The sequence below is a fragment of the Exophiala viscosa genome (genome assembly GCF_022695815.1).
Source record: "Exophiala viscosa unplaced genomic scaffold EDD37scaffold_2, whole genome shotgun sequence".
Classification (NCBI taxonomy): domain Eukaryota; kingdom Fungi; phylum Ascomycota; class Eurotiomycetes; order Chaetothyriales; family Herpotrichiellaceae; genus Exophiala; species Exophiala viscosa.
The window spans coordinates 3601228-3613273 of NW_026944354.1; the positions used below are offsets into that span (position 1 = coordinate 3601228).

The window sequence follows — 12046 nt, forward strand, 5'->3', positions numbered from 1 at the left end:
GCATCGACTGTTTAAAAACCCTCATGTATTCAAAGAAAAGCTAGCACGAAATGATAACGTGCTTCAAATTGGCTGACCGCGCCATACAGGCGCAAGGTACGCTGTACAGGTACTCAGCCCTGCGACTACTGCTCTAACGAAGGTGTCCGTTGTGAATATGCCGATGGCGGGCCGAGACCCGGCCCTACAGACGATCAAGGACAAGCTCAACACGGTGTCCACGCGAAGGTCTGGCATGATCCCCGCTCTCAAACTCATCCGACCACCTCCCGTGACACCGCGAGCGCTGAACCGATAGCTTCCCAACATTCATATCGTCCAGATGCACGTCAGCCGCAGCACAAGCCCAGTGTGTCGCGACCTGCATCGCTTGAGCCTCCTCAGACTTTCGCAGAAGGGCAACACATCGGACCAAGCGCTGGTGTTTCTTTCCTCTATCATGGTTGGTCACGGGGTGCGACCAGCGAGGAGGAGGCCTCCCTTCCACCGGCTCTCTTGACCTGCCATGGAGATATTCCTCAGCCGCCGGCGAACAAGAACCAGCCACTCCCAACGACTGAAGAGGCCAGAATCTTGGTAGAGCGATACTTTCAATTTGCAACTCCGACATACCGCTTTCTCCATCGGCCAACTGTGGAGCAATGGACGTCTCATTTGCTAGAGGGCCGTCGCATGTCAATCTCAGAGATGGCTTGTGTTTTGATAGTCTTCTCGCAAGCACTACTCTATACAACGACTGGAGACAGATATCGTGATGGAGGGGACGAAGGTCTCAACCGAAGCAGATCTTGTAAGTACCACTGTCTTCATCCAATTTGGAATGTTCTCGGCCACCTCTGACCTATCATCGCCGCAGACTTCGACAAGGCTAGATCGCTACTCAACCAAGAGCCCGGCCCAGGGATAGTTTACAGCGTTCAGGCGCGTCTGGCCATGTGCCTGTATCTCCTCAGTACCTTTCGGATTAACGAATGTCGGTTCTGCTTTAGTTTGGCCTGCACCATCTTGACTTCGATTGAACTACATCGGAAGACGCCGGCAACACCGAAATTAGACTTGCTCACTTTGGAATCCCGTAAGAGAACATTTTGGTGTGCCTATGTGCTCGACAACTACTTGAGCGTCATGCTCGGGCGGCCACGAATCCTGCACGATGGAGATATTGACCAGGAATACCCTCGCAACATCAATGACCATGATTTGCTATCATCCGAGTCCCCTGAGGACCTTCCTTTGCATGGCAACCTAGAGGCATTCATTGCCCAGGCCGACATTGCCAAGCTCATGGCACGCAACAGCCAACTTCTCTACCCACTCCAGAGTCTGACCGAAAACGAAGTGTTTGAAAGAACGAACGAGATGTTAAAAGCACTAAATCGATGGAGAGACTCGTTACCCGAGTTCCTCAAACCTCGTGACAAGACTCTTGCCGGCCAAAGAACCTTCGAACGCCAAAACACTGTGCTGAAGTTCGCTCATGCTCATCTACGCATTTTGATCACACGCCGCTGTCTACTAGCTGATTTCAACCGCCTTGGAAGGAGCGCGCCGTCGATCAAGGATGATCGTGCACTCAAACCCATTCAGGAATGCATGACTGCAGTTTGCACCATACTAAATGCGGTACTTGACGTCAGAGAGAAGGGGTCGCTGTATCAAAGCTTCTGGTTCACTCCGTATGTTGCTCTTGTTGCGATATCCACCCTATACGTCTTCATTATTCAGGATAGCCGATCAATTCTGCCACAAGGACTTTTCCCCGAAATCGCCACGTATTTTGAGAAGGCCAAGTTTTGTCAGAAAATCCTTGCGGCATTGTCACCAGAGGGCAGTCAGGCACATCGGCATCATCGGCTGCTGGACCGTCTCCGGGATCGTGCAGAAAAGGATGCTGCTCATGCTGGACAAGGCGAAGAGCCTGACTCAGGTCTGGGACCCCCGCAACCCTCGCACATGACTCATATCCCGGCAACTAATCCACGTCTGCCACTCGGGCAAACCGGGTATCCTGCCACACAGGTCGGCACAAGCAGCCTTGTAGTAGACCGGCGGGGAGGTCCCCACAACAGCGAGGCCACCTTTGACAACAACACTGGCCCAGTGAATATGATGATCGGTCAATTTGCGCCCTCGGAGGACGACTATATGTTTCATAATCTCCTTTCCTGGGGCTGGGAAAGCCTGGACACGGTCGGCTTTCCCGAGAACAGTGACGTTTTCAACCTACAGTCCTAATTTAGGTGCTTCAGGTAGTCCCGGCAATTGATCGTCCACCTCGGTCTTATTAGCGAACAAAATGGTGGAGTTATGCTGCGCAATCGATTCCGTCGGCTCACGGAAAGAAACCCCCATGGGGATAATTGTTTCCCCCCAAGCATCATTCAACCTCTCTATGCGACTTCGAGAACATGTTAAAGACATATCTTGGCCAATTTTCGTTGACCGAGGTGAGACTGCAGGTTTGAGTTATAAACTCCCGTCCTGTCTCTATGACAGCGGGATGCAACGGACCGGCACATCCCCGGCCTTCTCCGCAGTCGTGCCTATGACTATGAAGCAGCACTCCTTACACTTTCACGCCGAAGGGAACTCTACAACGTCTGATGTGAGAGCACCTGCAACTTGAGAGTTCATTAACCATCATGGCGTCCATCGGAGTCATGTCTCCTGTCTCTGCACTGCAGTATGAGCCCAGCACTGCTTCGGACCATGACCTACCAACATCGTACTTGCCACCTCCACTGCCAGCGCCCAGAACCATCACCGAACTACTTTCACTTAGAGCCAGCGAACTCCCCAACGAACCAATTCTAGGCTATCCGTCGCACGACCACGACTATGTCGAATACACGTTTTCAGACCTTGAGTCATTTTCCGCCCGGCTGGCCGAGATCTACTCCACAGTTCTTCCAGCCAGATCCAGCTCGCATCAGGACGCCCGTGTCGTGGCACTGCTTGGTTTGTCCAATCTAGGTTATTCCATCACGGCATTGGCTTTGTCGAGGCTCGGTTTTACAGTACTGTTCTTATCCACCAGGCTATCGGAAGCAGCGTATTTGTCTTTACTGGAAGCTACCAATTGCCAGCATATGGTGATTCATCCTTCCTTCCACAAGATTGCAGCCAGTTTGAAATCGTCACTACCTGCCCTCGATGTCATCGAGATTCGCAAGCAGAGCGAATACGCAAGCCCTCACGCTCCAACCTTCGGCCACCTGCAAACTCTCAATCCGGACCTCGAAAATAGCAAAATCTGCTGGATCATTCACTCATCGGGGTCCACAGGGCTACCCAAACCCATCTATCAGACCCACCGAGCCGCTTTAGGCAACTATCAGCAGAACATGAACATGCGCGGTTTCATCACACTTCCACTTTTCCACGCCCACGGACTAAGTAGCGTTTTCCGAGCCATTACCTCGGTCAAGAAGATATACATGCACAACGCCAACCTGCCAATGACGCGGCAGGGCCTGCTTCAAATCTTGACGAAGCACAAATTCGAGATATTCTACGGCGTTCCCTACGGTCTCAAACTTCTAAGTGAGAGCCAAGACGGTATCGACGCTTTGGCGGCAATGAAAGTCGTCATGTTTGGTGGCTCACCCTGTCCTGATGCATTGGGCGATCTTCTTGCCAACAACGGTGTGAACTTGATCAGCCACTACGGCACCACAGAGACAGGGCAATTGATGACATCTTCGAGACCGCCCGGAGATAAGGTCTGGAACTACTTACGCATGCACGAGAAGCTGAGACGGTACGTAAGGTGGGATGACCGAGGAGGGAATCTTTACGAGCTTGTGGTGCTTGATGGCTGGCCATCGAAAGTGGCAACAAATCGGGATGACGGGTCGTTTGCGACGAAAGATCTTTTCGAACCTCATCCGACGCTCGAAGGGGCATGGAAGCATAGTGGCAGACTGGACGATACGATTGTCCTGACGAGTGGCGAAAAAGCCATACCTATTGCCATGGAACAAGCAGTCCGCCAGAACAAGCTAGTGCAAGAAGCTGTCATGTTTGGCACGGGCAAGGCTCAAGTTGGCATGATCATCATCGCTTCAGATGCCGCAGCTACCCTCGATCAAGCAGGACTCCTTGACGCAATCTGGCCGACCATTAAAATTGAGAACCAGATTCTTCCTGCCTATGCGCAACTCGTGCGGGACATGATAAAAGTCATTCCAGCCGGGACTCCCTACCCTTCGACCGACAAAGGCACCATGATCCGGCAAGCATTCTACCGCGCATTCGAGACAGAGATCGAGGGGCTCTATCATCAGCTCGACTCAAATGCAACAGGCGCACTTGTGCTCACTGACGTTCAACTGCGACAGTACCTTCGAGAAACCATTCTCGAGCTAGCGCCGCAGGATGACTCCTCCAGCATCACCGACACGACCGACTTATTCTCCTTGGGTGTTGACTCTCTCCAGTCTACAAGAATACGCGTCCACATCATGAGAGATATCCAGTTGAACGGCAATGTCCTACCACCGAACGTCGTTTTCGAGTACCCGACCCTTGCCAAGTTGGCAAGTGCCATCCTGAGTATTCGTGATAGCAAGGTCGCTGCAACAAGAGACGTCACCAAGGAGATGGAAAATCGCATTGCCAAATACAGCGTCTTTCCTCAGCACGTTCCCGTGATCCGGACGTCCAAAGAGAAATGTGTCGTGGTCACAGGTGCGACAGGATCGCTTGGAGCACACCTTGTCGCGCAGCTGCTTCGTCGAGACGACATTTCCGAGGTCTGCTGTCTCGTGCGAGCCGAGTCAGCCTCCTCCGCCCACGATCGTGTCGTCAAGTCCATGAAAGACCGCGGCGTCTACGAGGACGATGCCCTTTTCCAGACTAAAGTCACCTGCTATGCGTCGGACTTTTCCAAGCCGGACCTTGGCCTCGGCGAGGCGAACTACGCAAGCATTGCGAACAAAATCACCGCTCTCATACATTCGGCTTGGTCCGTCAACTTTAACAAGAACCTTAGCAGTTTCGAGGCCGACTGTATCGCTGGCGCACGGCGCTTGACGCTGCTGTGTCTGGCTGCTCGGCAGGGCATGCCCGCGTCATTCAATTTCTGCTCGTCAGTGAGCGCCGTGGCAAACACAAATATAAACGATGTCGTTTCGGAGGACCTCCCGCCGAACCTCGCGTGCGTACAAGGCATGGGTTACGCCCAGTCGAAACTGGTGACTGAACATCTCGTCGTGCGTGCCGCCAAGCAAAACGGCATGGAAGCACGCGTTCTCCGCATCGGGCAGATCACAGCTGATACCGTCCACGGTATCTGGAACGATACCGAAGCCATCCCGCTCATGCTACAGGCTGCGACCACGATTGGAGCTCTCCCTGCCCTGGACGAATTTCAGAGATGGCTACCCGTTGACACGGTGGCCACGACCGTCACGGATATTTCGTTGTCCTCGACGAAGCAGCACGTGTTCAATGTTGTCAACCCGCGTGCGTTCAATTGGACGAGGGATCTTCTTCCGGCTCTGCGCGGTGCAGGATTGCCGTTTGAAGAGGTCGGGCAGAGAGACTGGGTTCGAAAATTGCGCGCATCTAATCCTGATCCACGGATCAATCCGACGATCAAACTGGTCGAGTTCTTTGCGCAAAAGTATGATAATGATGTGACGGAACGAAAAGGGTTGAGATATATTACGGCTGGTGCAGAAGGACTGTCACCTGCGTTGGGACTTGCGCCGGCGCTGAGCACGGAATTGGTGGAGAAATTTGTGGGAAGGTTTTTGCAAAGTAGTTGGAAGAAATAATTAGAGCGTTGGGCAACAATTAGAATCATCTGTCAATCAATAGATCGAACATGTTGGTGCTTCTGGTGGTAGGTTCCTGGGATTGCTGTGTCACTCGCTTCCTCTTGCGCTTGCGGGTTGTTGACTGCCACTCTTCTCCTTGATTCTGAGCGAGGTCATTTTGGTATTGCGGGATTGCTCCCTCCAGATGCGCTTCGTTTTCGCCGACTGGTAGTTGGAGCAGTCGACCCAGATTGGCCAACGCGGTGTTCCTGACTTTGAGACTCATGTTGCCGACACGTACGCGGAGTTCACCGACGTCGAGGAAGAGGTCCGCAATGGTCGGCAATCTGTCAAGTATGTCGAGGAGCTTCTGTACCATGTGGATGAGCTCTTCATTGCGTTGACTCGATTCTGTGAGCCTGGGCATGATATGGTGGAGTATCTGGTGCAGGATACGGAACGAATATAGTACGGCGTGCATATTTGCTCGGAGATGAATGTCGTCCCATGATGGTCTTGATGATGACGGGTGCAGGCCGAAGAGATTTGCAATCTGTGGCAGTTCTGGAGTTGTTTTGCCGGCGTCGAGCTTTTGCTGGTGGATGAGATGGAAGGCTAATATGTACCAGGTGAGAAGTGGTTGTTCTGCGGCTTCTTCTCGGATGTCGAATGTGTCGAGATGTTCGAGGACCTCGGTGGTTCGGGCTTGCAGTTTTTGCTCCAAGAGGGATTGAACTGTGCTGGCGGAGATTCTTTGTCCTTTTCTTGCGTACTCTATGATGCTATTGCTAGTGGAGCGAGCGTATGCGGTGCAGAGGAAAGAGTACGCTAGTTGGCGAATGTTCGTGCCGTAGGACCACGATGAGTCGCGCGATGGGTCTTCGATTAGCGGAGTGAGGTAAATGTGCGGTGAGTCCAGGAAAGTCACGACGAGCTCCGCAGTACGTGGATCGAGACCGTCTATTTGCGGTTGCGGCGGTTGGGCGGGTAAAATGGTCACGTATTGCTCTGCAAATCTGTCGAATTCGCCGCGCAACTTTTCGAGTCTGGAATCGTCCCTGGCTCGCTCTTTCACTAGTAAGATTGATAGGCTCGGGTCTAGATATCGCTCGAACCCGACTCGAAGCAATGAGCTGGCTTGGAGGCTTCGGGCAATAGTTATCGGATGAAGAGTCAAAGCGCTAATCGGTTCGTGCGTGGTCCGGGGTGCCTGCTTCTTTTCGAGCGAGTGCAGTAGGATGACGCGACCCTTTATACCAAGATCGTGAACCACGAGGTCCGAGTCATTCGTCAAGATGGCCGCGCCTGTGCGGTTCGAAGCATCGGCGCAGTACATGTCAGCTTCGCCGGGTACGACTCGGACTTGTGCCGCGAACTTGCCGCTGCGTAGTGATTCGATGGCACTGGCGACCATGAAGGGAGGGGCTGGTAGGGCTAATTTCCTCGTGGACATCACTGGCGTGTTCCATAGTGCCTTTTCGAGGTCTAGGGTTTGGTGCGAACTCGCAACGGGAGAGAACTCCGGATACATCTTGCGATAGGTCTCGAGCTGGTGACGGAGTTTCTCCATTCTTTCGAGACGGATGTCGCGTTTGGACTTGGGAAGAGCGCCATCGAAGAATAGATCCTGCAATCCGACGCCGCGATCTTCGAGCTCGGAAAGAAATTGGTCCAAGGCTTGGTTGATCTCGACATAAGATGGGAGTTGTGCCGTCAAGGTTGGTGTGGTGGAAGACTTGTATGCAAGGAGCTTGTTGTATATGTAGTAGACGAGAGAAGGGCCGTCTATGATCAGGGAGGTGATGACACGATCCTTGGTCCGTGGGGATTGTCCTAGAGGAGTACCAAGGTACCGTTGTTCTGAGTAGGGTAAAAGATCTTGGGAAAGCCGTGGGATTCCCATGTTGGAGACCTTGGCTGAGCCATCTATCTTGTTGGGGATTTGATCTCGGCGGCGAGGATCGATGACCTAAGACAATATGAAGAGTGAGTTGATGGTTGAATTTCGGGAACGATACTTTCATAGTGTCGAGGCCCAGTGTGGTGGAAAGAAACTGCGCGTAAGCCCGAGTGAGTTGACCGTATAGGGAGATACGGCGGAGTGGGCGACTTTTTGCGAAAATACACAATGCACCACAGGATTGAAATTCTGCTCTTCATCTCACCTTGCTTTAAGGGACTTCGGACTTGATGAAAACGACGGTCAGAAATTTCATGACCCATGAATCATGGAATTGTATCTACCACAGCGTCCGCCAAAAGACACCCAACATATGGAAGCGCCGTTCGCCTGAAAAGACCCAAATCCCTACTTCGACGCCTACGCAACGACCCCATATTCACAGCTTTCATCGCACAAGTCTCGAATCTAACATGCTCTCAGCCATCGAAAAATACTAATCGTCTCGATTTTCTCAGTGTGTACCATTGACTGCTGCCTGGACCTGTCCAAAGTTCTCATCAAAAACCTCCTCAGCATGCGTTTCTGCATCGTGCGTATGAATCCAATCTTCACGGGGAAATTGAACGGATGTAGGATCCTTCTTCACCTTATCCCAATCAGCCTTGTGCCACATGTCTCGTGTAGCTTCTCCGGTCTTTTGGACCGCTTTGACACGATCATATCTGCAGAAAGTGTCAGCAGATGAGTGAGGAGAGCTTCACAAGCGGTCAACTCACCTTATGCGCTGATACGTCCGGACAGCATCAGGGACGTCCTTCTTCCCAGCACGTTTCAGGCAGACCGCAATCGTTACGCCATCTTCCATGGCTTGGGTAGCACCTTGTGCTGAAGTTGGCAAGAAAGGATGAGCAGAGTCTCCAAGCAAAGCAATTCGGCCTCCTTTGCTGATCCAGGTCGGCAAAGGGTCTCGGTAAACGAGTTTCCAGTCAACAAGGTGGCTTTCAGGTGTCTTCTCGACAATCGCCTTGCACATCGGGTCCCAGTCCTTGAACACTTTGTATACGTCTTCGAGCTTGCCGGGGAACGACCATGACTCATCAATATCGGCTTCGTCCTGGTAATCGCTATTAGCTCATGTCTGAAAACCACAACTTTGCAACATACTCTGTGAGTCAATACCCAGCAACAATCACTGCCATTCTTGATTGTCGAGAACAAAAAGTGGACGTCCTGACCAATCCAGCCGTTGAAAGTGTCTCCATTTTCGCAGAACTTCTTCGTTCGGGGGTCTTTGATCATGTCTGTGTTGGGGAACCTATGTTTCATCAGCTTTCGCAGTGTCTGATGAGGCTCTTCAAACTCACCATGCGCGGAAGACTGCATAGCCGCTGCTCTTGGGCTTGTCGAAATAACCCAAGACCAGTTCGCGGGCTTTCGATCTCACACCATCAGATCCAATGACCACGTCGGCCCAGACCTACAGATTATCAGCAGCTGTGTCAAGTTCGAGGCATGACCATTTCGCTGTACCTGCTCGCCATTTTCTAGCTCGATCCCAGCTCTGTCGGCTTCCTCCATGTACTTTCCAACCTTCTGACCGAGATGGATGGGGATCCCTAGGTCGTCCTTGGCATAATTGAAAACGACTTCATGTATCTCTCCACGATGACCATTGAAGACCGGGGCCTCAGGATCTTGGGGTGGTGTTTGCTGATTGATAATGAGCTCTCCGGTATATTTGTGGATGTTGAAGCCATAACCGGTGAGGTCGATACTAATAGACCTCAGCTTCTTGGATATGGAACCGTCGACACCCCATCGTCGAAATATTCTGCCGGCATTTGATCCAAATGAGATAATGTCGCCTAGTATTTTCAACTGGGGAAATGATTCATAAACCTCAACGTGGTGGCCCTGTCGGTGACATTCGATGGCTGCTGTGAGACCGCCGAAACCTGCTTCTCATCAGCGCTGCTCCCGGCCCTTAATTTCGCTTCTATTCACCAGCTCCGATAATGATCACATTGATCCCCGTCTTTGGCTGTGCAAAAGGTTCAGACGCTGACATAATCATCTTGTCGGATTCTGCGGGGTTGGCTCTTCTGTTGCTTTCCTTCAACGAGTAGCTGACGGCGACGCAACAGTCTCGGCCAGATGATCAATCTCGAACTTGACGTCGAATATAGCGAGATATTGGAAGAGCCTCAATGCGGAACACTACTTAAAAGAAATGCGATTGCAGGCCTTTTGTACAAAGCATAAGACTGTCTGATGAAGCCCCACGAGATCTTCTCGGTGTCTCATGGACCCGAAGTCGAGACTCGTGCAAGGGGTCCAGTGACTTGGAGGTGGTTGGCTTCTCCAATGGAACTGCCGAATTGTTCATTGTACCGAAACGGACAATGCACACTCAATTTGGGCGTTGATTGGATGTTGTTTGGGGGCCGCTATCCTCCCCACACATTTCCCCATCCTTTTCCCCCTGCGACCGCCACTGCTAATCAGAAGGGACACCTCCGGAGTCTTCGTTGCCATTTCCTTTTATGCAGTCCAGTGGATGTATTGCGCTGCAACTACATCCTTCCAGGCAATACCCGTGGGGTTTCAAGGTACTATAGTAGGCTGTCAATCCTGTCGCCATCAAAGCGTGGAAGAACATTCGATTTCGAAATTCTCCCCCACTGTCCACGACTCATTGCGGTTGAGATAAGAACAGTCTTAGTGTGGAAACGAGCCGGACGACCGTTCACTGGGGCAGAGTTCGCGCGTTCTTGGACATCTCTGTTCTAGACGACCCCTGATCTCAATCTGTGAACCTCATATCCTCTTGTGAAAGGACAAAATTATACTACCGGCTTGCCCGGATTCCGAGGTGTTCGAGAACCTCTCGCCATCAATCGTTGAGCCTCGATACATCTCACAGGGTTCTTGCAACCATTACTTCCTCTTTTGGGACGAGATTCCTGTTTGGTAGAAAGTCGCTTTCCCCACAAGTCCTCACGCAGCAAGTCCAGCAGCACATTCACAACTGTCAATCCCTACTATCTGTCATCGCTTTCATTCACCAGTATTGCATTTTTTGTGGTATCGTTCCAACTCAGATCGAGCGCGCCACCATGTCGAATGAAAAGGGAAACGCCATGTCGGACGAAAAAGAAAATCCTTGGGGTTTGAAGACGGACTCCAATAGGACTTCCAACCCGGGCTTTAACCGAGAGACCACAGCGACAGAGGTAGCAAGCACTTTCAGCAATGTAGTGCGAGGCAAAACAGGTATGTTTTGACGGTCCATTTGTGTTCCAGATCCAAGCTAAGAAATGACACACAGTCATTGTCGTTGGGGTGTCGCCAAAAAGCCTCGGCGAGTCAATAACACTGGCATTTGCCGCAAATTCGCCCCAACTTTTAGTGCTAGCCTCACGGACAATGTCGAAGATCAAGGCTGTCGCGACAAAGGTAAAAGAACAGTATCCCAACGTGCAACTTCAACTCGTCGAGGTTGATTTATCGTCTTTCGCATCGATCCGTGAGGCAGCCACGGAAATCAACAACTTTGTCGATGAAATTGACATACTGGTCAACAATGCGGGTGTGGTGGTGACGGATCCCAGAACTACGAAAGATGGGCTCGAGCTCCAGTTCGGCACAAATCATATTGGCATATTCCTCTTGACGAATCTCCTCATGCCCAAGATTCTCAAAGCCGCACAAAAATCTCAGTCGAAAGGTTCGACCCGCATAATCAACATGACAAGCGCCGGGCATCTTATATCTCCTATCCGCTTCAGCGACTACAACTTCAAGAAGCGACCAGAAGAGATTCCAGAAGACGAACGACCAACGTCAAGACCCGGAGCGTCATTCGATCCTCCTCCGGGAAAGACATACGTCCCTTTCGTCGCTTACGGACAGTCCAAGACCGGGAACATCCTCATGGCCCTATCTATCTCTCAGAAGTTGGCAAGCGAGGGTGTGAGGTCGATAGCTACGCATCCCGGGTCGATTTGGACGGATATGTCACGCAACCTGGACGAAGAGCACCGGAATATCATTGAAAAGACAGGCGATTTCTGGAAGAATCAGGATCAAGGCGGTGCAACGACTCTGGTGGCGGCATTGGATCCCAAGCTTGCCGAGGACAAGGACATCATCTACCTCGCCGATTGTCAAGTCGCTGGCTGCGCACCCTGGGCGAGTGATCCGAAAGCAGCAGCGAGGCTGTGGGGATTGAGCGAAGAGATCGTGGGACAGAAGTTCGACTTGGGCCAGGCAAGTAACCTGTGATGGGAGCGGTCTTCGCGAAACCTTGAGGAAGATGTCGTTGGTCTCATCACATCAGCTTGCTGCGAAGATCTATACGCCCATTTAGAGTTGCACATAC

General features: G+C 51.8%; 4 protein-coding genes across 4 annotated transcripts; 2 read left to right on the plus strand and 2 right to left on the minus strand.

Moving 5' to 3' along the window:
- Positions 1–90: 90 nt before the first annotated feature.
- Positions 91–5780, plus strand: EDD37DRAFT_560252 (uncharacterized protein; the record flags this gene model as incomplete). Its single annotated transcript, XM_062813837.1, has 3 exons — positions 91–751; positions 857–2190; positions 2613–5780. Coding segments are annotated over 3 exons (5163 nt in total), but the record flags the coding sequence as incomplete, so codon positions are not given.
- On the minus strand, positions 5505–7793 carry EDD37DRAFT_287126 (XPG domain containing-domain-containing protein). Its single transcript, XM_062811089.1, has one exon. It carries the CDS (start codon positions 7663–7665, stop codon positions 5806–5808), a length of 1860 nt encoding a protein of 619 aa, XP_062673843.1. The 5' UTR covers positions 7666–7793; the 3' UTR covers positions 5505–5805.
- Positions 7794–7936: 143 nt separating this feature from the next.
- Positions 7937–9739, minus strand: EDD37DRAFT_678030 (salicylate hydroxylase; the record flags this gene model as incomplete). Its single annotated transcript, XM_062819625.1, has 6 exons — positions 7937–8387; positions 8442–8779; positions 8830–8980; positions 9030–9142; positions 9196–9620; positions 9670–9739. The coding sequence occupies 6 exons, from the start codon at positions 9737–9739 to the stop codon at positions 8177–8179; spliced, it is 1308 nt and encodes a 435-aa protein (XP_062673844.1). The 3' UTR covers positions 7937–8176.
- A 1066-nt stretch (positions 9740–10805) lies between these two features.
- EDD37DRAFT_656597 (short-chain dehydrogenase) lies at positions 10806–11949 on the plus strand (the record flags this gene model as incomplete). The annotated part of the gene is made up of 2 exons (XM_062818842.1): positions 10806–10938; positions 10994–11949. 2 exons carry the CDS (start codon positions 10806–10808, stop codon positions 11947–11949), a joined length of 1089 nt encoding a protein of 362 aa, XP_062673845.1.
- Positions 11950–12046: the final 97 nt, after the last annotated feature.

Bases quoted from the DNA above. Each gene is read 5' to 3' on its own strand.
- EDD37DRAFT_287126 (XM_062811089.1), bottom strand. From the start codon at position 7,665: ATGGGAATCCCACGGCTTTCCCAAGATCTTTTACCCTACTCAGAACAA.